Source organism: Rhinolophus hipposideros (assembly GCF_964194185.1).
Source record: "Rhinolophus hipposideros genome assembly, chromosome: X".
NCBI classification, from domain to species: Eukaryota; Metazoa; Chordata; class Mammalia; order Chiroptera; family Rhinolophidae; genus Rhinolophus; species Rhinolophus hipposideros.
Genome location: NC_138046.1, coordinates 90,807,480 through 90,830,876, shown reverse-complemented (window position 1 = coordinate 90,830,876; position 23,397 = coordinate 90,807,480). Strand labels below are relative to the sequence as shown.

The 23,397-nt window shown below is 34.6% G+C and overlaps 1 protein-coding gene across 9 annotated transcripts in view; it reads left to right on the top strand.

Annotated features, from left to right (window-relative positions):
• Positions 1-23,397, top strand: part of KDM6A (lysine demethylase 6A) — a 213,356-nt gene that overhangs the window by 139,010 nt on the left and 50,949 nt on the right. For 2 of the 9 annotated variants that reach the window (XR_013992908.1, XM_081041947.1), the window contains exons 9-17: positions 4,704-4,797; positions 9,464-9,590; positions 14,194-14,292; positions 14,619-14,838; positions 15,387-15,521; positions 15,970-16,125; positions 16,684-16,779; positions 17,938-18,039; positions 18,712-19,107. Coding sequence is in view for 8 of the 9 variants with exons in the window: in XM_081041947.1 (XP_080898073.1) it covers positions 4,704-4,797; positions 9,464-9,590; positions 14,194-14,292; positions 14,619-14,838; positions 15,387-15,521; positions 15,970-16,125; positions 16,684-16,779; positions 17,938-18,039; positions 18,712-19,107 (1,425 nt within the window). In the remaining variant the exon portion in view is untranslated. The remainder of the gene's footprint in view (positions 1-4,703; positions 4,798-9,463; positions 9,591-14,193; positions 14,293-14,618; positions 14,839-15,386; positions 15,522-15,969; positions 16,126-16,683; positions 16,780-17,937; positions 18,040-18,711; positions 19,108-23,397) is intronic. The other 7 variants (XM_081041949.1, XM_081041950.1, XM_081041948.1 and 4 more) reach the window with 7 other exon arrangements.

The window sequence follows — 23,397 nt, the reverse complement described above, 5'->3', positions numbered from 1 at the left end:
TATATAGGAGAATGGTTGTATAAACTGTGGTACATTCAGGTAATGGAGTGCCATGCAACTGTAGAAGAGAATGAGGGGAGAGAGAATGAATATGTACGTATAGTGTGTGTGTGTGTGTGTGAGTGTGTGTCAAAAGTATGTTTCGTAGCTCTGTTTGCTAGGAGGACCTAGAAGCAATGACCCGCCTCAGCAGCAGTAGACACACTAATACCCAGGTCTTTGTGTCTAAGTAACCAGGGATTCCTGGGGAGAAGTGGATGATTCCACATCTTTTAGGTAGGGATACTACAAGGTGAACACTGGAGCATTTCATGGTACCAGAAAGTAAGGAAGTGCTCAAAAAATAAGGGGGCATGTGGAAAGGATTCAGGAGCCAACTTGAGCTGGGGTTCCCAATCACCAAATCTGACACAAGTTTAGAAGCAAATAATTATAATGAAATCTAAGGTACAGGCTGAAATATATTAGTTCATACTGATATAATTGAATAAATAAATGAGGGAAAGGGGATAGCTGTTATTGTAAAATTTCAATTAATGTATGAAAAATGGGATGAATATCTCCCCACAAGGTACTTACTAATTTCAAAGGGACGTTCTTCAGAATAACTAGCCAGTACTGTTTATAAGTGTCAAGGTAATGTAAGTCAGAGACTGAGGATCTGTCCTAGATTAGAGGAAAGGAAGGAGACATGCTACCTAAACACAATGGGGGATTTGGGATTGGATGGATGCTGGTCCAGAAAAAGCACATTAGTGGGACATTTGGTGTAACAGGAATAAATTATGTAGATTAGTTAACAGCATTTTATCAACGTTAATATCAGTCTTGGTGTATTTTGAAGCTCTGTTATTGTTATGTTACCCTAATGTATTAGTCCTTTATCATTGTTAAATATTCTTCTTTATCTCTGGTAATACTCTTTGCCTTGAAGCCTACTTCATTTTATCTGAATCTTTCACTTCAGCTTTCTAAAGCTTATTCTTTGTATGGTTATCTTTTTCTGTCCTTTTATTTCAACCTATTTGTGTCTTCATATGTAAAGTGCATCTCTTACAAATACTGTATTTTTGGCTCTCACTTTTGTAAATCTATTCTGGCAATCTGCCTTTTTTGTTTGTTTGAAATGTCTAGTCCATTTATAATTAATTTGATTACTGATACGGTTACATAAAGTTGGCTATCATTCTTGTATCCTTTGTATTTTGTTGTTTTTCTCTGGCTGCCTTCAAGTTTCTTCTCTTACATTTGGTTTTTAAAATTTGACTCTGATGTGCCCAGGATTGGTTTTTCCTTTATATTTATACTTCTCATGGGTTTTTTAGTCTTTTGGATATGAGATTTGATGCCTTTCATCAGTTCTGGAAAGTTCTCAGCCATTTTATTGTCAATATTTATTTTGCCCCATTCTTTCATCTTCTTGGATTCCAATTACATGTGTGGTAGAATATCTGTTAATGTCTCATACATCTCGGATGGCTTTTAAACTTTTGCCTGTTTTTTGCTTCAGTCTGGCTGCTTCTTTTTGACTTGTTTTTCAAATTCCTTGATTCTCTGTCTCTTTTTTTTTTAACTCTAATCTGTTGTTAAGTTTATCCAGTGACGTTTTTTTTTAATTCCAGATATTTTTCAGTTCTAGAATTTCCGTTTGCTTCTCTTTCAATTTATTTTTCTGTGCTTTGATTTCCTGTCCATTCACTCATTATTATATTTTTATTTTTCTCTGTGAACATTAAGATAGCTGCTTTAAAATTATTTGCATATTTCAACATCTGAGTCATATCACAGTTGATTTTCATTAATTTCCTTTTCCTTTGAGCATGGGTAAAGTTTTCCTGAGTCTTTATAAGTCTGGTAAATTTATCCTGGATATCATGAAGAATACATTATAGAGAGTGACTGTTATATTTTTCTGAAGATTGATATTTTTGTTTTATTAGCCAGTTAACTGCTCAAGTCACAATCTAAACTTTGTCACCCCTGTGGCAAATCTCTCTTAGTTCTTTTGGGCTGTTGGACATCTGTTACGTTCACGCATAGTTCAATGGTCAACCAGAGATTTGCATAGGGCTTAACTGTAGAATTTGGTGTTCACTCTCTCTGACTCTCCTTCCTGGGCTTTCTCCCCTTACGTCCAGCTCTTGTGACAGCTTCAAATTCTGCCCTCTGATTCTTCAAGCTAATAAGATTGCTAACTTCTATTTTAATTCAAGCCAACCAGGCACCATTTGGGGCCTGCCTTCAGGTGAAAAGCCTAGAAAAAAGGGGGTCACTACTCATCTAGTAGTGCCATTCCTTTCCTCTGAGTGTTAAATAACTCCTCTGGTTTTTGCCAGGTTTTGGTTTCTTTCCAGTGCTTTCTCATAGTTGACTTTTAATATTTTATCCAGAGTTTAATGCTCTCTTTGGAATGCTACTCCAACATTAGCAGAGGCAAAACTGTACTATACACCTTTAAAGATAAACTCAGGTTGCTTTTTATACACAATTTATAATTGCTACTTAATGTTCTATAAGCCACCATCATATTTTGTTTCCACTCACCTAGTGTGGCATAGACCTAGGTTTTCCAACTCTCTGATACCACAGACAGTGCCATTTAGAATATTAGGTATGGGAAGGTTTCTTTGGCGTATATATCCCCAGAATGATATTGTTAGGTGGTATCTCACTAAAACTTGCATTTTCTGGGGTGGCCAGTTAGCTCAGTTAGAGTGCGGTGCTGGTAGCACCAAGGTTGCCAGTTCAATCCCTGCATGGGCCACTGTGAGCTGTGCCTGCCTTAAAAATAAATAACTAAATAAATTTTCATTGTCTAATTTCTAGAGATGTACACCTATTCACATGATTTTGACCTTTTTATTTTTTATTGGTTTTTATGCCCACTGCTTATGTGTCTCGAGTTAGATCTTTACTCTTCCTTGTGGTTTGTGCTGTTTGGCCATGTTGAATAAGTTCTTTCGCAGCTCAAGGAGATATTCTACATTTTCTTCTTTTAGCTTTACACTTTTACCTTTCATATTTAGATCTTTAATGCAATTGCCAGTTTTTTGTATGTGGTATAAGGTAGAAATTAAATTTCCATGTTTCTCCATATTCGACCAGTTTTCAAGTTTTTTTTTTTCTTCTTACTAATGTTTGGAAGTATGTTTTAGCATTTATTGAGGTAATTCCACAAAGTTATCTTCCTAAAATATAAATCTGGTCATAATGCTTGAACTGGTTTCAATGGTACTGCATTGTCTTAAGATACAGTGTATATAGTCTTTGACATGGTTTAGGAAGGTGTTTGTGAAGTTGTCTGCATTCTCTGCCCAGCCTGCTAGTATTCTAAACTTAATATGTGCTCTTTCTTCCTCTGGGAAATACACTGTTATTATACACAATACAGTATGTTTTATTCACTTTTCTATCTGTATTCTTCACTACACTGTAGTCCCAGCAGTTCCTGTTACGTACTAGATGTTCAATACAATTTATCAGTTGAAGGAATTGAGTTGAATACCTTGGTTCTTATCCTTCATTAACTGTCTGATAGACTTTTTCGGACCAGATTGTTTTGGGGGAACTAATTTAGCTGATGAATAAAAGTTTATGTAATAACTACTGTTAATCTCAATGGACAGTTCTTTCAAATCTTCCTTATGCTGACATACTATATTCATGTAGCTCCTTATTTTTTTCTGTAGCTTTTTACTTGTCTCATTTGACCTTTAGAACAACTCTGGATAGAAAGCTCAGACATTGCCTCTGTTTTATGGGTGTTAAATCATAATTTAAGTGATTTGCCTGAGGCTCACACAGCTAGTTTTGTGCCTGTCTATGTCTATACTTTTTTTGGAGAAAGATTTGTTTGCTCAGGCAGCTGTGTCCTGTTAATGGCATGAATAAAAGCCATTTCAATCCATTGTTCTGCCGAGTATGTTTTAAAGGTTATATTTATGAGATTTTCTTTGTTGGCTTTTCCTTGTTTTTGTTTTTTTTTTGAGGAGTTGTCTTAAGCTTTACAACTGTAGCAATAATGGGTTTCAGTCATATTAGTACTTGTGGGGAGAGAACTGTGGGTAAATGGTTTCATTTAGAAATTTGCCCATGGAACTTTAAATATTACATTGTTAGACTGTACCAATGGGAGATTTGGTGTCTTTAAAATCACATGTATTATACATTTTTTCATAGGATTTTTTCTATATGAGTAACTGTATTTTTTAAACTTAGATTTTAACTGCTTTTGCACTTAGATTTTGTAAAGCATTTCTGACATATGCTCTATTATTTTTATTGAGTTGTTTGGAAACGTGGTATTTCTAGGCAGATAGATTATGCCCTTGGAGGTAGAATACTTCTCCAGTTTCATCTGTGTTACTAAATAAAGTTGAAGTCACTTATGTTATTAAAAATGTTGAGCCGATTTTCTTTTTTAACTATTGAAATTTGGGAAATTCTTAAAAGGTCATATTTTAGTGCTACTTTGTTATATTTGAATGTTTTACTTCCTTTATGTACTTTGAAACATGGCCTATTAACTACAACTGTCTAGTGTAAAAGGAACATTCAGTAATTCAACTAGCACTTTTTCTTTTCGTCGGTTTTTAAAAATATGTCTGAAGTGTCAGTATTGTGTGTAAATCTTAATATATGAGCTGGTTCTTTAAAGATATTAATTTCATTTTTCTTTAATTTTTTTCCCCCCTGCTCTTTAGAGGAAGTATCATTCTGCAAAGGAAGCTTATGAACAACTTTTGCAGACAGAAAACCTTTCTGCACAAGTAAAAGCAACTGTCTTACAACAGTTAGGTATGTAATAGTATATATTTAGTGTATACTAAGTACTTCTTTTTATGTTTTTTACACGTCAGGGATGGCAAATATGTGGCTCATATATACTATTCCTTTTCCATCCTTTGCCCAGAGTTCATAGAATTACTCTGAAACCGACATATTTCTACCGTTTGCCAAGTGTTGTCCATCTCACAGTCCATCTCATTACAATTCTTTAGTGTAGCTATTCCTATTAAATTCTCAAAATTGTTCTCTAGTACTTAACTCATAACTTCATGCCAGATATGCTTCTCACTCAGTGAAGTTAAGTGATTTGCCTAAAAGTCACTTAGTGGTTGGTGAGCTTGCTTTCATAGCTCTTTCAATAATATTAACAAAAACATTTTATCTAAAAATTGTGCAATATCTGACACCATAGTTACTGTACACATGCAATTCTATTCTAATGTTAAAAGATGAAGGAAAGTAGCCATTTGGATGTAATGTGTCACTATGACCAAAAAGATAGTGATGGAATTCTCCAACATTTTATTTTGTTGCTTAGTTATTGACTCAAGTTTCTTGTCTGTATTTGGTATTTGGGTTTGTTTTGTTTTATTTTTCAGCTTTTGTTTACTTGATTTTGGTCTGGGCAACAAATGTATTTTTAATCAACACAGTAATATAATTGTGACTTTATGTAAATTTTAGGTCATTAAGCATAGATTTTATCACTTATCTTCATGATATTAATATATATCAAATGTTTAATTATATAAAATAAACACATTGCCTTCATATAAAACTTAGTTTTTTTTCATTTAATCTCTGGTTAGAATTTTACTTGAATTATTCATAATGTTAAAAATTATAGAAATATTTAAGTATTTGTTTTTAATGATTTTTAGTATTTTAGTTATGTGAATTTGAATCTTTAAATAAAAACAAATTTATGGGTAGTTCTTAAGTAAAAAGGTTTTCTGTGTTAGTTCTTAAGTAAAAAGAACAAAGTGATGCCTTTAGAATAGATCTCTTACTAATGCAGCTAATATTTGAATACGAACTTTTTTTATCCACACTAATTATAAGTAAGTTTTTATGCATTTTAGCTGCTGTGAAGAAGACGTCAATAGCAAAAATGCATACACCTTTTAAATTTAAGAAATGGTTTGAAATAGTTCTTTTTTTACATTTTTTTTTAATTTATTAGTTTCAGGTGTACAAGACAAGGTAATACTTAGACGTTCATCATTTATATACCTCACACTGTGAACACCGCTCCCCCCATCCACTATCCCTCCGACCTCACACCGAGCCTTCACATTATACACATAAAATTATAGTTGGCATTCATTAATGTTTAGCTTCTGGTGTACAGTGCCATGATCAGGCATCTACAGTATCCCTGAGGTGGTCTCCCAAATAGGACGCATGTCCATCGGATACCCAACAAAATCTTTACATTATTGAATAGGTTCCCCAAATTAATTTTCAAAATACCCTGAGGCCATCTTGTGGTTACCAGCAGCTTTCTAATCCCTTCACCTTTCCCCTTATCCCCAACCTCCCCCCCCCCCATCTAACAACTCTCGGTTTTTTCTTTGTGTTCCCAAAACTGTTTCTGATTAGTTCATTCACATATTCTTTTCTTTAGATTCCACATATAAGTGAGATCATATGGTACTTGTCTTTCTCTTTCTGACTTATTTCACTTAACATAATGTTCTCTAGATCCATCCATGTTGTTGCAAATGATAAGATTTCTTCTTTATGGCTGCGTAATACTCCATTGTATAAATGTACCACAGCTTCTTAATCCAGTCATCTACCGATGGGCATTTCAGTTGTTTCCATATCTTGGCTATTGTGTAAAGTGCTGCAATAAACATAGGAGTGCATACTGATTTTTGAATTGGAGTTTTGGATTTCTCCGGGTAGATGCCTAGGAGTGGAATTACTGGATCATAGGGTAGTTCCATTTTCAGATTCCTGAGATACCTCCATACTGTTTTTCATAGTGGCTGCACTAATCTGCAATCCCACCAACAGTGCACTAGCGTTCCCTTTTCTCCACATCCGCGCCAGCATTTGTTGTTTGTTGATTTATTGATGATAGCCATTTTGACTGGAGTGTGGTGGTATCTCCTTGTGATTTTTATTTGCATTTCTCTGATGGTTAGTGAGGTCGAGCATTTCTTCATATGTCTTCTTGCCTTCTGTATGTCCTTTTTAGAAAAATGTCTCTTCAAGTCCTCTGCCCATTTTTTAATTGGGTTGTTTTTTTGGAGTTGAGTTAAGTTTTGTATAGATTTGTGATACTAATCCCTTATCAGATATATGATTGGCAAATATCTTTTCCCATTCAATAGGATCCCTTTTTGTTTTATTGATGGTTTCCTTTGCTGTGAAAAAACTTTTTAGTTTGATGTAATCCCACATGTTTATTTTTTCTCTTACTTCCCTCGCGGGAGGGGATGTATCAGTGAAAATCTTACTCCGGGTAATGTCCATGAAGTTTCTTTTTATATTTTCTCCTAGATATTTTATGGTTTCAGATCTTACATTTAAGTCTTTAAGCCATTTTGAATTTATTTTTATATATGGTGTAAGGAGGTGGTCCAGCTTCGTTTTCTTGCATGTGTCTGTCCAGGTTTCCCAACAGCACTTATTGAACAGACTGTCTTTACCCCATCGTACATTCTTGCTTCCATTGTCGTAGATCAGATGGGCATATAGGCATGGATTTATTTCTGGACTCTCTATTTTGTTCCATTGATCTATGTGTCTATTTTTATGCCAGTACCATGCTGTTTTGATTACTGTAGCCTTGTAGTATAGTTTGAAATCAGGTATCGTTATACCTCCCACTTTGTTCTAATTTCTCAAGATTGCTGAGGCTATCCTAGGTCTTTTATGGTCCCATATAAATTTTAGGAGTATATGTTCTGAAATAGTTTTGCTTTTAGTTATGTCTGAATCACCTGTCCTCTTTGGCATCGGCTTACCATGTTTTAGAGTGTATAAAGTAAACTTTTCATGGTTTTGAAAGGAAAAACACTTCCCTTAGTTGAATCTAATTTATGTCTGTACATTAGTCCTTTCTACTTGCTTGTCCCTACTGCTTAAGCAGCTCCTTTCACAGCCTATTACTCTGGGTCCTGTTCTTAATAGTTGCAGAAGAGATAAGGGAGGAATAGATGACTTACATTTCCATAAAACACAGTAACTCAGTCCCTTTAAAATATCTTCTGGAGCACAGCAACTATAATAAATATCAAAAAACAAGGGTCCTTATTTGTTTTATATCCTGTAGTCTACACACAAAGAACAGAGTTGATGTTATGCACTGGAATTGATCCATAACTGAAATTGGATTCCCCAGCAAATTAAACCAAATTAATTATGTGTCTTGAAGGTTTAGAATACACTATTCCATGATCCAATCTTTTGATTGCTTATGTAGCTATTTATTTATTTATTTATTTAAGATGTACAACACGGTGTTTTAATATACCTATGCATAGTGAAATGATTACTACAGTCAAGCTAATCAGTGTATCTATATCCTCACATAGTTATCATTTGGTTTTGTGTGTGGTGGGAGCACCTGAAACCTGTTTTTAGCAAATTTCCAGTATGCATTACAGATTAGTAACTGTACTCATTCTGCTGTGCATTAGTTCTCTAGACTTATTCATCCTATGTAGCTGCAACTTTGTAACCTTCAACCAACATCTCTATTTTCCCACCTCCTTTTTCCTGGTAACCATTGTTCTTACTCTCTATTTCTATGTATTTGCCTTTTTAGATTTACCACATAAAGTTTGGTTATGCATTATCTAAATTTATTTATTAAATGTTTGTGGTACCCATTTTGTATCATTCTTATTTACACCACTTATATATACTTTTCTTACAGCCTCCAGTTTTTTTAAATTGTCAAATGCTTTATAGTTTTTATTTCATGTAAGTTGTGAATATATGTGGCCAGTGACAGTAATGTACGGCATGAGTGTTTTATTCTGAACTGTCATTGATTATATAGCCTTATATTTATTTCTTGGAAATATTATAATAAATATTGGGTTAATAGACTGTCTTGGAGATTCTTAAAATGCACATAAATTTTTATGGGGAACAGTGATTTAAATTTAACATTTTTGTATCCGTTTCATAATTTGGAATTTTTCTCAAATACCAAAATTTAGGAACTATAGTTTGTGTTAAGTCACTGCTTAAAATTGTTTTAATCTCTCTGGAGTAAAAGTTCTTCATAGCTTTGACTGTACCTTCCTATGAGAAACAGACTTTCTTATGTCCCGAATTGGTAGTTCTAAATTTTGGGAGTGTGTACATCAAACTACCGTGTTTCACCGAAAATGAGATGTAGCTGGACCATCAGTTCTAATGCGTCTTTTGGAGCAAAAGTTAATATAAGACCTGGAATTATATTGTATTATATTATATAAGATTCGGTCTTATTTTACTATATTTTACTATAAAACCGGGTCTTATATAAATTTTTGCTCCAAAAGACACATTAGAGCTGATGGTGCGGCTAGGTCTTAGTTTTGGGGAAACACGGTATATGAACAAATGGGCTGAAAAGAATAGTTTTACTTGTTTGTTTTCTGTTTTGTATTCTTAAAAATAGAAGAACAGTTAAATCATTTAGGTAAATATTTTAAATCATTTTCTATAGGTTGGATGCATCACACTGTAGATCTCCTGGGAGATAAAGCCGCCAAGGAAAGCTATGCTATTCAGTATCTGCAAAAGTCCTTGGAAGCAGATCCTAATTCTGGCCAGTCCTGGTATTTCCTCGGAAGGTGAGACTTAGCAGACACCTAAGTTTTTATCATCTAAAATGATAGTTTACATTTGTAACCTAATCAATGTATTTTCCCTTTTAAATATAACAGATTTCTAGAAATTAAAAAATAAAAGAAAGCTTCTGAATGTAGTGGTTTTCTCACAGCATAATCTGGTCTACCAGGACATTTCTTGTTTTGCTGATTGGATTTTCATTTGCTTTGAATTACTGCTATTTTTAAAAAGTCTTATCAGAGAGTAATTCTTCATTCAAGTATTTAAATGCCCTTTCTTCTGATTTTTAGTATTTTCTTTATATGTCTATTTAACAGAACAGAGAATTTCTCATTCTACCTGGTGACTACCAGTGACCAATGGAACCTTGCTATTTATAATTTTGATTAATGATCTATACCTTAGAATGGACATACTTGATTAATAGTAGATCCAATCACAGTTCTACTTGAAATCTTACAGTGAGAAAGTAGATACATTACTGGATTTGTTAGAAAGGACAGGTGTCATGTGAAAATAGTTTTCTGCGAGTCTATAAACTTTTCTCTACTTTGAATGTCTAAATTATGCTTACCAATTCTCTGAAATACACCTTATGTATGTGTATCTGATAGATTATATTTTGGAATCATCAGATTGTATTTGGTTCCTAATTGGTTTTAGCTTTCATGGTTTGGTAGAAAGATGGGTTAGGAGCTGAGAGACTTGGATTTGTGGAATCATGGATGGTACAGTTAAACTTTTTGAGCCTTTAATTTTCTTTTTAACATATTAAATCAGAGGGTTGTGTTAGCTCAGTAGTTCTCGGTGGGGGACTATTTCACCCCATAGGGAACATTTCATTATGTCTGGAGACATTTTGGTCATCACAACTATGGGGAATGCTACTGGCATCTAGTGGGACAGCCCTCAACGAAAAAGATTAACTGGCCCAAAATGTCAATAATGCTGAGGTTGATGATCCCTGAGTTAGATTATCTGTTAGGTACCTTCCCACTCTAAAGGTTTCAATGTTATGATTTCTTTTGAAATTATCCTGTTTTGTTTTAAGAATATTTTAGGAATATATTGTAGGAATAATTCTAGGAATATTACACTTTGAGTTGGTATTTTAGATGGTTTCAGTTTTCCTTTACATTTAGCAAAGTATATTTGTTCCCAGACTTGTAAAGTTACCTAATTTGGGTTGCTCATTAATGAAGCTTGGGAGTCTGAACTTTGCCTTTCTCTTTCACTGAAGACCTTCAGTAACAGAAACTGAGTCTTAACATCTTTGTATTATATCTTCTTGCCTAGCAAAGTGGCTGTTCAGGAAATGAACTAATTAAACACCATTTGCGTTTGGAGCTAGCAAGGTGGTAGGCTTCATGCAGTGACTAGAAAAAGAGGTCTAGTACTGGGAAGTAGGGGTTGCCTAGTCATTGCCTCTAGTGTTAACATTTATATATGAAAATTTATTTTAATATAGTTTAAAAGGAATATGTACCAGAAAGTATTTTCCTTTTGACCTAAAGTAAAGATGGGGTAATTTAAATACAATCATGTGGATGTCCTTTTAGTATGCAATTTTTTTTTTTAATTTTAGGTGTATAAAATTACTATATAATGAAACATGTATTGTAAAATTACAATTTTAGTAATGTTGTAATTTTCAGCTCAGTGATCAGTATTCCACTGGAGTTTTTTTTTCCCAGTTAACTGATTTTATATTTTAAACCATTGCAATGCTTTTATTTGAATCTTTTTGGATAAAATTTTCCAAATATACAACACACTTTACTGATTTCTCAAATAATGGATACTTACCACAATTTAACTTGTTTCGGGGTTCAATATTATCATGTTAGATGTTCTTTATTTTTTATTTGTAATAATATAATTCGAGGACTGTTTACTTTTCTTACCCTCTTTCACTGCCTTCTAATGTGTTGTGCTGTGAGAAAATTTGTATAAATTATATTTTAGAAGTTATTAAAGCTCTTAAGGAAGACCTCAAGTGTTAATAAGCAAGTTTGGGATTTGATGACCCTAATATTTCTGAGGCTTTCTGTTTCTTACCTCTGCATTCAAATCTATGTTGAAGGTTGAATTTGCTCGTCACTTGGCATATGTATATCATAGTGAAAGTGTAATGTGGTAATGCTGTTATTATACTAGTATTAATCATGACTATGTTATCACAGAACTATAGAATGTTAAAGCTAGGAGGGACCAGAGAGGTCACCTAGTTCACTCTATAAACCCTGTCGTTTTACAGATGTAGAAAGTATGTTCAGAGGAAAAATGTTTTGTCCAAGGTCACTGTCACACAGATCACTAATCAGAGCAGGGATTAAAAACAAGGTTCAACCAGTGCTTTTTCAATTACACAAACCTCTCTGAGGGGGACCGAGTTAAGTTTTATTAGAGGAAAAGTGGTTGACAGTTGGACTATTACATCTGTGTTTGGGCACATTGGTTTTGGAAATTACTGCTTGTTCCACCCCACGGTTAGACAAATTTGTCTATAAAGCTGAGATTCTGAGCTTCGGCTTTGATGTAACAACAACAAAGAGCATGTTTTCTACTGTCTGTTAAGCATTCCTTTACTTTGTGGTATCTATCCCTGTTTGGCATTGTTAATATCTCTTCTCCTGTATTCTCACCTCATAAAACAGTTTGCAGACGCCCTCTCACACTGCCTTCCCTGTCTCAGTCTCTGACATTTCTCATATTGCCCAATCCACAAGAATAGTGATTCCCCAGGCTTATGTTTACCTCTCCCTTATAGGTGTCCTATGTTCTTACACCCTCTCTTCAACATGGATGAATTCCAAATCTAGATTTCTACACCCCAAGTTATTAAATTCCAGGACCACATCTCCTGTTTTTTACTCATTTTAATGCCCTCACCTTGTGTCATAATCAGTATATTTCAAACCTCGTTCATCAAATTCTTCCCCAAACCATCTCCTCCTTTTTATTTTTGCCAATGATAATTCACCATTGTTTCCCTCCATTTAATCAGGCTTAGACACTAACTTGTAACCCCACCCTAACCCCCTATGACCATCTAATCAATCCATCTCAAAGTCTTTGTTTTGTTTTTTAAAATATAGATGTATTTTTTAAATTTATTTGATTAGCCTTTTGGTTCATTGTTTCTCCCCTCTATTTGTTTTGTGCCACTTCCATTACTTGAACCCAATTTTGGCCTGTTGCAAACCAGTGAGGATATCTACCTTCATTTTTACTGTCCATAATTTATTTTCCTTTCAGTGTGTTGTTAGCAGACTAATATTACCATAAAGTCCTTTCATCACACCATGCTCCCTGTTAGAAGAACAGACGTCAGAATATTCTTGGACTGGATTTAAAACTCTCTACTCTTTGTATCTATGTAAAGTTATATACATTAGGTTTTGCTCATACTGTTTGAATACTGTTTGAATAACATTTTAAAATGTCCTCTCTCATATTTTCTGCCTGAATCAGTGGGTCCCAGACTCTTGGTTTACATTCAGTAAGTTTTCAAAGAATAATTATAAGGATTAAAGCACAGTATTTAGGCAAGTAATGACATTTAAAATTTTTTTGCTGTTTACCCAGCCAATAGTATTTCAAACTAAGTCAATTATAGTACAAATTATTATATTAATTAGTTTAGTGGAAAACTTAACAACGTGTGTATGTGTATGTTATTTTTCCATTTCGTTTGCTTGGCCACATTACCATATACTGGCTAGTAATTGGGACTCACTGATGTAAACAATATACATATACATATATTCAAATCCCTTACTCTTGCCCTTCCCTTTCTTGCCTTATCTAAATCCTGTAGTGTGTGTTGTGGTATCTTCTACCCTAAATTGCACAGTTATTATCGGTGCTACCCATTTAATATGACATCATGACATTCGTAATGTGTCTTCAATTCTCAACTAAATTGTAAGCTCCTTGAAGACAGGGACTGGGTTTTCTTTTTTCTTTTTTCCTTAGTGCCAACCACTAAGAAGATAATTTCTGTATTTATAATTCAGCTGCTGTTCTGAGTATGTCAGGTACATCTACATTAAGAAAATAGCAGGTCCTTGAAACTGTAATCATACCTTGCTGCTCTTACTGTTTTTGTTAGATAGCTTGATATTAACTATCTCTTATGTTTTTATTTTTCATGAATTAAAGAATTATTGCCCTCATTGTTATTATTTAAGGAAGGACAATCAAAATCTGATTCAGCAAGTCTTACCAACATGGAATGTTTTTCTTGGTCTTTAGTTCTATGTTCTTACTGTATAGAAAACCAGAGATAAGTTATATAAGTAGAGTGGGGTGTTTGTGTGTGTGTTCAACTCTCAGTATTATAAATATTGAAATGATAGGGCCTTTATTTTAATAGTTTTTGTTAATGAAGCATGTTTTAGCACTTAAAAGATAGACTATAATATAGATTATTGAAGAGTTAATTATAATGTATATTATCATTATATATACACATTGACATAAATATTTTAGCTTATTATGTTTTTTCATTTTCTTATATAGTTCATTTTTTAGCAAGTTAATTAATAAATATTAATGGAAATTTCTTGATTTTTTTCCCCACCCCCACCCCTCCCCTCTCAGGTGCTATTCAAGTATTGGGAAAGTTCAGGATGCCTTTATATCTTACAGGCAGTCTATTGATAAATCAGAAGCAAGTGCAGATACATGGTGTTCAATAGGGTAAGATTTCAAATAAAATAATGGTACGGTATTATAATTGATACACAAAGACAGTTACATCACATATAATGTAATTTGTAGTTTATACCGTTTCCCCGAAAATAAGACCTAGCCGGACCGTCAGCTCTAATGCATCTTTTGGAGCAAAAATTAATATAAGACCTGGTCTTATATTTTGCTCCAAAAGACCAGGTCTTATATTAATTTTTGCTCCAAAAGATGCATTAGTGCTGACGGTCCGGCTAGGTCTTATTTTCAGGGAAACATGTTTATGAAGCTAAGCAATTCTTTGTCGACTTATTTTTTTTCTTAATTCCTTTTTCCAGCGTTCTCTATCAGCAGCAGAATCAGCCTATGGATGCTTTACAGGCCTATATTTGTGCTGTACAATTGGACCATGGCCATGCTGCAGCCTGGATGGACCTAGGCACACTCTACGAATCCTGCAACCAGCCTCAGGATGCCATTAAATGCTACTTAAATGCAACCAGAAGCAAAAGTTGTAGTAATACCTCTGCACTTGCAGCACGAATTAAGTATTTACAGGTAAAATTTCAAATAGCAGTTTTTTAAAGGCGCATTTCCCCATGACACTCAGGCAAGAGGAGGGTGGCTGGAAAGTTTGTCTAGTTGTGATGTCTATAATTTGTTTCCATATTTCTAAACATACCATAGCTTGTAATATTATTTTACTTTTCATTTTAAGTGAGATATACAGTATTTTTAAAAATGCTCTTTTGCACATTTACTCTGTTGATGCATATTAATTTACATAATTTTTTTCTATGTACTGTCTACATTTTTAAGTTGTCATAGCATTTTAGAGAAAAGAACACAAACCTTGTCTTTCACTCTTGCTTGGAGTTTCATGAGAAGACAGCTATTAGAACTCTGAAAATAGAGCTCAGCTTTGTTTTAATTCTCACAAAGGTTTATATTCCGGTTACCCTCTTTATACTTAGTATCTTTCTGAAACCCCAAATTAAGAATCTATTTTCTTTTAAAAACAGTTATAGCATTTAGGAAGATTTAGTGGACTTGCTCTTACTCAAGTAGGCTTGTGTTAAATTTGCTTTTTACATAATTTTTCCTAGGCTCAGTTGTGTAACCTTCCACAAGGTAGTCTACAGAATAAAACTAAATTACTTCCTAGTATTGAGGAGGCGTGGAGCCTACCAATCCCCGCAGAGCTTACCTCCAGGCAGGGTGCCATGAACACAGCACAGCAGGTGAGAAGTTGGGTTATGTTCTGCAGGTGCCCAGCTTTAAGGGTTCTTTTCAATCTATAGTGGTCAAGTATATTTTACTAAGCACAGGAAGCTTTTATTAATGAAAAGCCTTTTGATTTAATTGTGAAGGGAATCTAGATCAAAATAAAACTCCCTCTGATATGGGAAGAAATTTTGGGGTGCCAATTTAGAACCTTTGTGCATTTTCATGATTTTGAAGGAGATTTCTTAAAATGCTGCAGTGGTTTGTTTAATTTTTATAGCAAGTTTTGCAAAGGAAGGTACACATTCCTCCATTGATGATTCATTTGATTTTGATTTTTAATAATTGCAATCAGCGATGTCCACATAGCTTTGAAAAGTATGCAGCTTGTAAAGTTTTATAATTTGAAGGAATGAATTAAGAATATATAGAACCCTATTTTTGTCTTCCTTCTGTGATTCTTAGGCATGTAAACCTCATCATCCAAATACTGAACCTGTATTAGGCCTCAGTCAAACACCAATTTCACAGCAATCCTTGCCACTACACATGATTCCTTCTAGTCAAGTAGATGACCTGTCCAGTCCTGCCAAGAGGAAAAGAACATCTAGTCCAACAAAGGTATATATTTTAGAGAAATAGAAAATCCTGTCAAAAACGAAACTCCCAACTGCTCTGAACTTGTGCAGTTTGAACATCTCCTGTCCTTTATTTTAAATCTGTGGACATCAAAGAGTGAAAGGGTTGAGTTTTTCCATTCCAAATTCATAGTATCATATTAAATATAGAAAGTAGGGATAAATTTGCATTCATCAAATCATTTTATTCATCTCCCTGCCGTTAAGATCTCAACACACTTTTCATCATCACTTTCTACTGACATTGAAATAAATTTAATGTTGGATCTAGTGGACAGTGTGATAATTAGGTTAGCCATTTGGGCCATAGTTTAGGGGTGGGCCTTTTTGGGTGGCTTGTAAGGAATCAAAATTTTTTAAATTTGTGATTTTCCAAATTTATTTTGCATGTAAAATTACTTTTAAAACAACTTAATGTCATAATAATGTTTTTTATATGTAAATATTCCAATCATAGTCATTTGGCCTCTATTAGTCATTGTTAACTCCATGGATTTCACCAAATATTCTTTAACTTTTTTTTTTAATCAATTTTCCTCAGAATACTTCTGATAATTGGAGTAGTGGCCATGCAGTGTCACATCCTCCAGTACAGCAACAAACTCATTCATGGTGTTTGACACCACAGAAATTACAGGTATGTAAGATGTGTTTTCGACAGATTGTTTTTTCTATTAAAAAAGAGTAGAGGTAGTAAGCTTTGAGTTTTTAAAGTATTCTTAATAGCAGTAAACTTAAATAATATGCACATAAGTAAAATGAACCCACATTTACCAGATTAATAGAGATAATTCATTCTTGTTTTTCCTTTATTTTTAAACAGGTAATACATTCATTCACATGATTCAAACTGCATCAGTATGAGGATACGGTCTATAGAGTTAATTCTCTTTCCAGCTCCTGGCCCTACTCACTTGGTTTCTTTCTTGACAGCCAGTGTCAGTAGTTTATCTTTCCAGTGATATGTTGTGCATGTACGAGAAAATATGCATCCCTCTTTTCTCACAGATGAATATTTTTCTCCTTTTTTTACATAAATGGTAGAATATTACATATACTGTTAACAATTTCCTTTACAGACCTTTTCATGTCAATATATAAAGAGCTTCCTTGTTCTTTTATGGCTATAGCATATTTCTTTATGTAGATGTCACACCTATGTTGAAGCAGATCACTAGTTTTAGACAGTCAGGTTGTCTTCAAACTTTACCTATTTCACCCAGTGCTGCTTTGAGTCAAAATCCATTTTTAAGTTTAAAGAGCTTTTTGTGTGAATACTGAAAAATACTGTATTAATGAGTAAAATTTGATGCCTATTTACGTTAAAGATCACATTGTAGTAAACCTTTTTCAGATGAACATTTCTTTTTATCACTTTTTAAAATTGAGGTAAAATTGATAGATAACTTTATATGTTTCAGGTATACAACAGTGTAATTTAACATCTGTATGCACTACAAAGTGATCACTGCCAAAAGTCTAGTTACCATCTTTCATTATTGACCCTCTTCACCTATTTCGACCGTCAACCCCCTTCCCCTCTGATAACCACCAGTCTTTTCTCTGCATCTGAAGATTTTTTGTTTTGTTTTGTTTGAATGTTTATTTCTTACTTTCTCAAACTTCTTAAAAGACTTCATCTTGGGGTTGATTACTGTTGGTCAGAAATCGGTATCTTTGACTAGAGAGTGATTCTGAGTTTAGTCATTTCAGGGAAAGGTTGCTTAGTGAGCTTGAGCTTGTTTCTTAGATATGTCTTTGACTATATTATTTTCTTCTTTTCTTCTTCTTCTAGCACTTGGAACAGCTCCGTGCAAATAGAAATAATTTAAATCCAGCACAGAAACTGATGCTGGAACAGCTGGAAAGTCAGTTTGTCTTAATGCAGCAACACCAAGTGTGTATAGCATTTTCCCCCCTAAAATTTGTTAGCATTTTGAGTATTTTTATTGACTGAACATCATTTTAGAGCATGTTCATGCCCACTTCTACTTTCTCCCAGTATCTGTGGAATTTAGGAATCTGTGCTTCTTGAAATAATAGTAGACAGGGAGTTTTAGGAAAAAAGAGCTATAAATTTAAATTTTATTATTTACATGCTATTTTGTATGTATTCTCAGGGTTTGTTTATATTATTTAATACTTAACAGGCTAAAGTATTAAGTGCTTAATACTTAATAACTAAACTGAGGTGGGGTTCTTTAGTGCTTGTTTAATTTGGAGAACCTGGCAATACTAAATGTAACAGAATGAAATTTTGAGATCCCCTATTTTGTGATTGGAGAAAAAGACCTATAAATTCCAGAGTCGTTTTCCATAATATTCAGCTGCCGTCTTTTGTCATTACTAAAGGGATATTTATTAAAAATGAAAAAAATTCTGCTTTTCTGAGGAAGCTAATCTAAATATGAACCAACACAATTTTTTGTTTTTAAGGTGGGTACTTTTCAATCTAGAGAAATTAAGTGTTAGGGTAAAATCAGAGATTACCTGATTACACCTTCATATTCTAATTCGTTCCCCTATGGTTCACACAAGCAGCATTGATTTTTCATTTGTTTTTCGACAGATGAGACAAACAGGAGTTGCACAGGTACGATCTACTGGAATTCCTAATGGGCCAACAGGTGACTCATCACTGCCTACAAACTCAGTCTCTGGCCAGCAGCCACAGCTTGCTCTGACCAGAGTGCCTAGCGTCTCTCAGCCTGGAGTCCGCCCTGCCTGCCCTGGGCAGCCTTTGGCCAATGGACCCTTTTCTGCAGGCCATGTTCCCTGTAGCACATCAAGAACGCTGGGAAGTACAGACACTATTTTGATAGGCAATAATCACATAACAGGAAGTGGAAGTAATGGAAACGTGCCTTACCCGCAGCGAAACGCACTCACTCTACCTCATAACCGCACAAACCTGACCAGCAGCGCAGAGGAGCCGTGGAAAAACCAACTATCTAACTCCACTCAGGTAATAGAAGGACTAGCTGCCTTGTCAGTTTCTCATATAATAGTTGTCTTTATTTGGTTTTGTAAATTTTGAGAGAAGAAGAAATAAAAGTTTGAGGAACTGGTTTTATAAGCATTTTATGGTGGTACAGTGTATTGCAACTCAGTGTATATGTACATAAGTATATTTTCCATTATAAAATTCATACACATACTCACCATCTTGGAAAGTTCCAAAGGGAAAAGAAAATAGATCATACAGTCCCCCAAAACCCACTGTTAATTCACCATGGCATTGTAAGTATTTATGTAATGTTACTTAGGTCATTTCTGCATGTGCGAGTATTTGCCTACTTAGTATCAGCTGCTTTCACTTTGGTAGGAGAAAAAGACCATTAAAGAAGCAGTCATTATAAAAATACCACCATGTTTCCCCGAAAATAAGACCTAGCCAGACAATCAGCTCTAATGTGTCTTTTGGAGCAAAAATTAATATAAGACACGGTCTTATTTTACTGTAAGACCCAGTCTTGTATAATATATAATATAATATAATACAATATTATATAAATATAATATTGGGTCTTATATTAATTTTTGTTCCAAAAGATGCATTAGAGCTGATTGGCTAGGCCACATTTTCAGGGAAACACCGTGTGAACTGTAGCTTTCATGGAAACATGCTATATCAGAGTACCTAATAGGACACATAACAAAGATTTTAGAGTCTCCAGAAATTGGAGAATTTGGGAGGGGAGAGGGCTGGTAAAGTATGCTTATAGAGTATAGAATTATGAGTGTAGATTATTAATAGATTAAGAGGGGAAGGAGAAATAATGAGCCTGAAGGAGATAGGGGAAGTTGCTAGTTTCTCTTGAAGGTAAAGTAGAACCGGTAAAATTTTCAAAACAGCGTAATGGATTTTATAAACATTATATTAATCAAAGATATGTGCCATATTTTACTTAGCAGTTCACTGTTAGAGATTTAATTTCTGAGTTTTTACTTCTGGTTATTATTTTTTATTATCTAATGAATTAATTTTAATTTTTTTAAATGTTATTCAGATGGTTAGGTGATAAACACTTGTTCAAATAATTTACTGAGTGGTTTAGGCAAAAGAGGATTTTCTCGAACTAAAGGGTTTGGATGGACACCCAGTAACCTAAAATACACTTTCTTCAGAGGAGGTAAACCAGCAGACACATGCAGGTGGGGCAGGGTAGGTGCGGGGAGGTGCTGCAGGGTACCAGGGCAGGTGTTTATACTGACACTGCACAACTGAGCAGGTGACAACAGAACATGCTTGATTCCCATCGCTGACCTGCCTCATCTCAGTGGCACCACAGACTGAGGAATCTAGACCTCTTTGGTGGAAATGAAGCTCCAATTTCAGAAGAACCACAATTTTGAGGACATTTTGAGAATTTAGCTTCCTTAATACCTGCAGAATCAGTCTGCTCCTCTATACTCCCACAGCCCATGCCTTGTTCTGTCCCTCCTAGCTTCTCCTGTGCTGGTTTCCTACTTCTGATTTTTTAATGCAGATAGTTTTTCCTATTTTAGATTGTTTCCATGGAAAAGGTGCTTCGAAGTGGGTCAAAGAGTAAGCATTTAAAAAAATGTTGCCAATATATATTGCCAAATTACTTGGACTTTTGTTAGCCTACTATAAGAAATAATTAACTTGTTGCTTGTTAGCCTTGTATTATTGGTAAAACTGAGATAAGTTCCTTTTCAAGACTTTTAAGTTTATTCTTAAAGTACTTTTCTTAGTACCATCTCTTCTACAGTGGTTAGTAGTTTTATTCATAAAGAAATGTTGAACACCCATGTCCATGTGCTATTCGAGGTTCTGGGGATAAATCAGCAAAGAAAACACACATAAATGTCTTAATTTGTGTAGGTAAACAGACAATAAACAAATAAGCATTACATATAGAATATTAAGTAATCATATGATTAGTTCTATGGAAACATTAGAAAAGGGAGCTGGAGAGTACTAGAGATTAGTGATAGAGGATTTGCAGTTATAATTTATAAGAAGGTCAGAGAAGACTTCACTGGAAGGTGACATTTGAATAAATTCCTGAAACAGAAGTGAGCCTTGAAGATGTTTGTGATAAGAACACTCCAGGTCTAGGGAGCAGCAAGTAGCAACAGGCCCTAAGGCTGGAGTGTGTTTTGCATTTTTGAGGAAAATCAGGGTGGCAAGAATTGTTGAGCATAGATGAATGGGCTAGCAAAAAGTAAGAAGAGAAGTAGATGTGCTCCAGCGGGAAACCTGATGGCTAAATCGTGTTCAGCCTTGTAAGCCATTGGAAGGATATTGGATTTTATTCTGAATTACATGTGAAACTATAGGGGGGGATTTTGAATGGACAAGTGCCGTGATCTTAGTTTTTATCTAGATCCTCTCAGGTATTCTTTGGATAGACTAAAGTTGGCAAAAGTAGAAATAATGTGACCAATTTGGAGATTAAACTGTAATCCAGGTTAAGAGGTGGTGGTGGCTTGACCCAGATTGGCAGCAATAGAGCTGGTCAACTTTTGGGTATATAGTTGACCGTTGAACAATATTTAGGGGTTAGCGGTGCTAACTCCCACACAGTTGAAAATGTGCATATATAACTTTTGACTCCCCCCAAATTTAACTACTAATAGCCTACTGCTGACCAGAAGCCTTTCCGATAACATACATAGTCAATTAATACATATTTTATATATATATTACATACTGTATTCTTACAATAAAGTAAGCTAGAGAAAAGAAAACGTTGTTAAGACTATCATAAGGAAGAGAAAATACATTTATAATATTTATTGAAAAAACTCCACATATAAGAGGACCTGTGCACTTCAAACCTGTGTTGTTCAAGGGTCAGCTGGATTGGGAAGGTGGATCCAGCAGGGTTAGCTTTAGAGTAGGGTGTGAGAAAGAGGAGTCTTAGCTGCCAGCCTGACCAACTAGAAGGATGGATGAGACTGGATGAAATCACCAAGGGGTTGAGAATGGATTTAGAAAAGAACAGAACTCAAGACTGAGCCTTCGGAGCATTCTAGTGTAGTAGGCAGGAAATTGAAGAACTAGCAGAGAAGACTAGAATAGGAATGATCTATGAAGTGGTAAGAGATCCAAGAGAATGTGAGTAATGCCCTGGAAGCCAAGGGAAGAAAGTCTTTGAAAAGGAGGACAGTGTGATCAATGTGTAAATCAAATAATGCACATAGGTCAAGTAAGGTGAGGACTGGAAATTGACCATCTGAGCTATTTGTTGACATTGCTGGGGTCAGAAAACTACAGGCTACAGGCCAAATCCACCCCACGGCCACTACCTATTTTTCATTTTGTTTTTCTAGCCCACAAGCTATGAATGTTCTTTGGATTTTTTAAAGGGTTGTAAAAAAAAAAAAGAAGAAGAATGTATGACATATGGCTGACAAATATTTGCTATCTGACCCTTTATAGAAAAGATTTGCTGACATTTGGATCAGAGGGATTTCAGTGGATTGGTGGGAGCAAAAGCCTAATTGTAGTTGGTTTCAACGTGAAATGGAAGGAGAAAAATTAGAAGCAAAAAGTATAGTTAATTCCAGCATACCGTGTTTCCCCGAAAATAAGACCTACCCGGAACATCAGCTCTAATGTGTCTTTTGGAGCAAAAATTAATGTAAGACCCAGTCTTATTTTACTATAAGACCGGATCTAATATATAATGTAACATAACATAATATAATAATTAATTCATATGATATAATACCACATCTTACATTAATTTTTGCTCCAAAAGACGCATTAGAGCTGATTGTCCAGCTAGGTCTTATTTTCGGGGAAACGCGGTAAATACTTATAGTCATGTGGGCTACACCACACAATGCCAGGGTTGCCATTCCCATAGATCATGACATAGAAGGGAAGGAGAGAAACAGCTGAAGTGGAAGTGGGATTAAGAGTTGTTTTTTGTTTTAAATTTAAGCTGGGAGGAATAAGAAATTAAGAAATTTAAGATGAGTGAAAGCTAATGGGAAAAAAATCAGTAGAGAGGGAGAAAGTAACACAAGAAGAGAATTGTTAGAATAGGTGAGAGGATGACATTTGGGGGGGTTCAGTGTCTTTAAACATTAAAGGATTGTTAAAAAGATAACGAGATTTTTGTTACTATGGCAATAATACTAAGGTATAATTAATTGGCAGTTAATAAATGAGAACCTTTATTATGATCGTAATTTATGATTCTTTTATTTACTATATCTAATTCCTTGGCTTGCTTAGTTGCTGAGATTTTCAGTAAATATTCTCTTAATCCTGTTT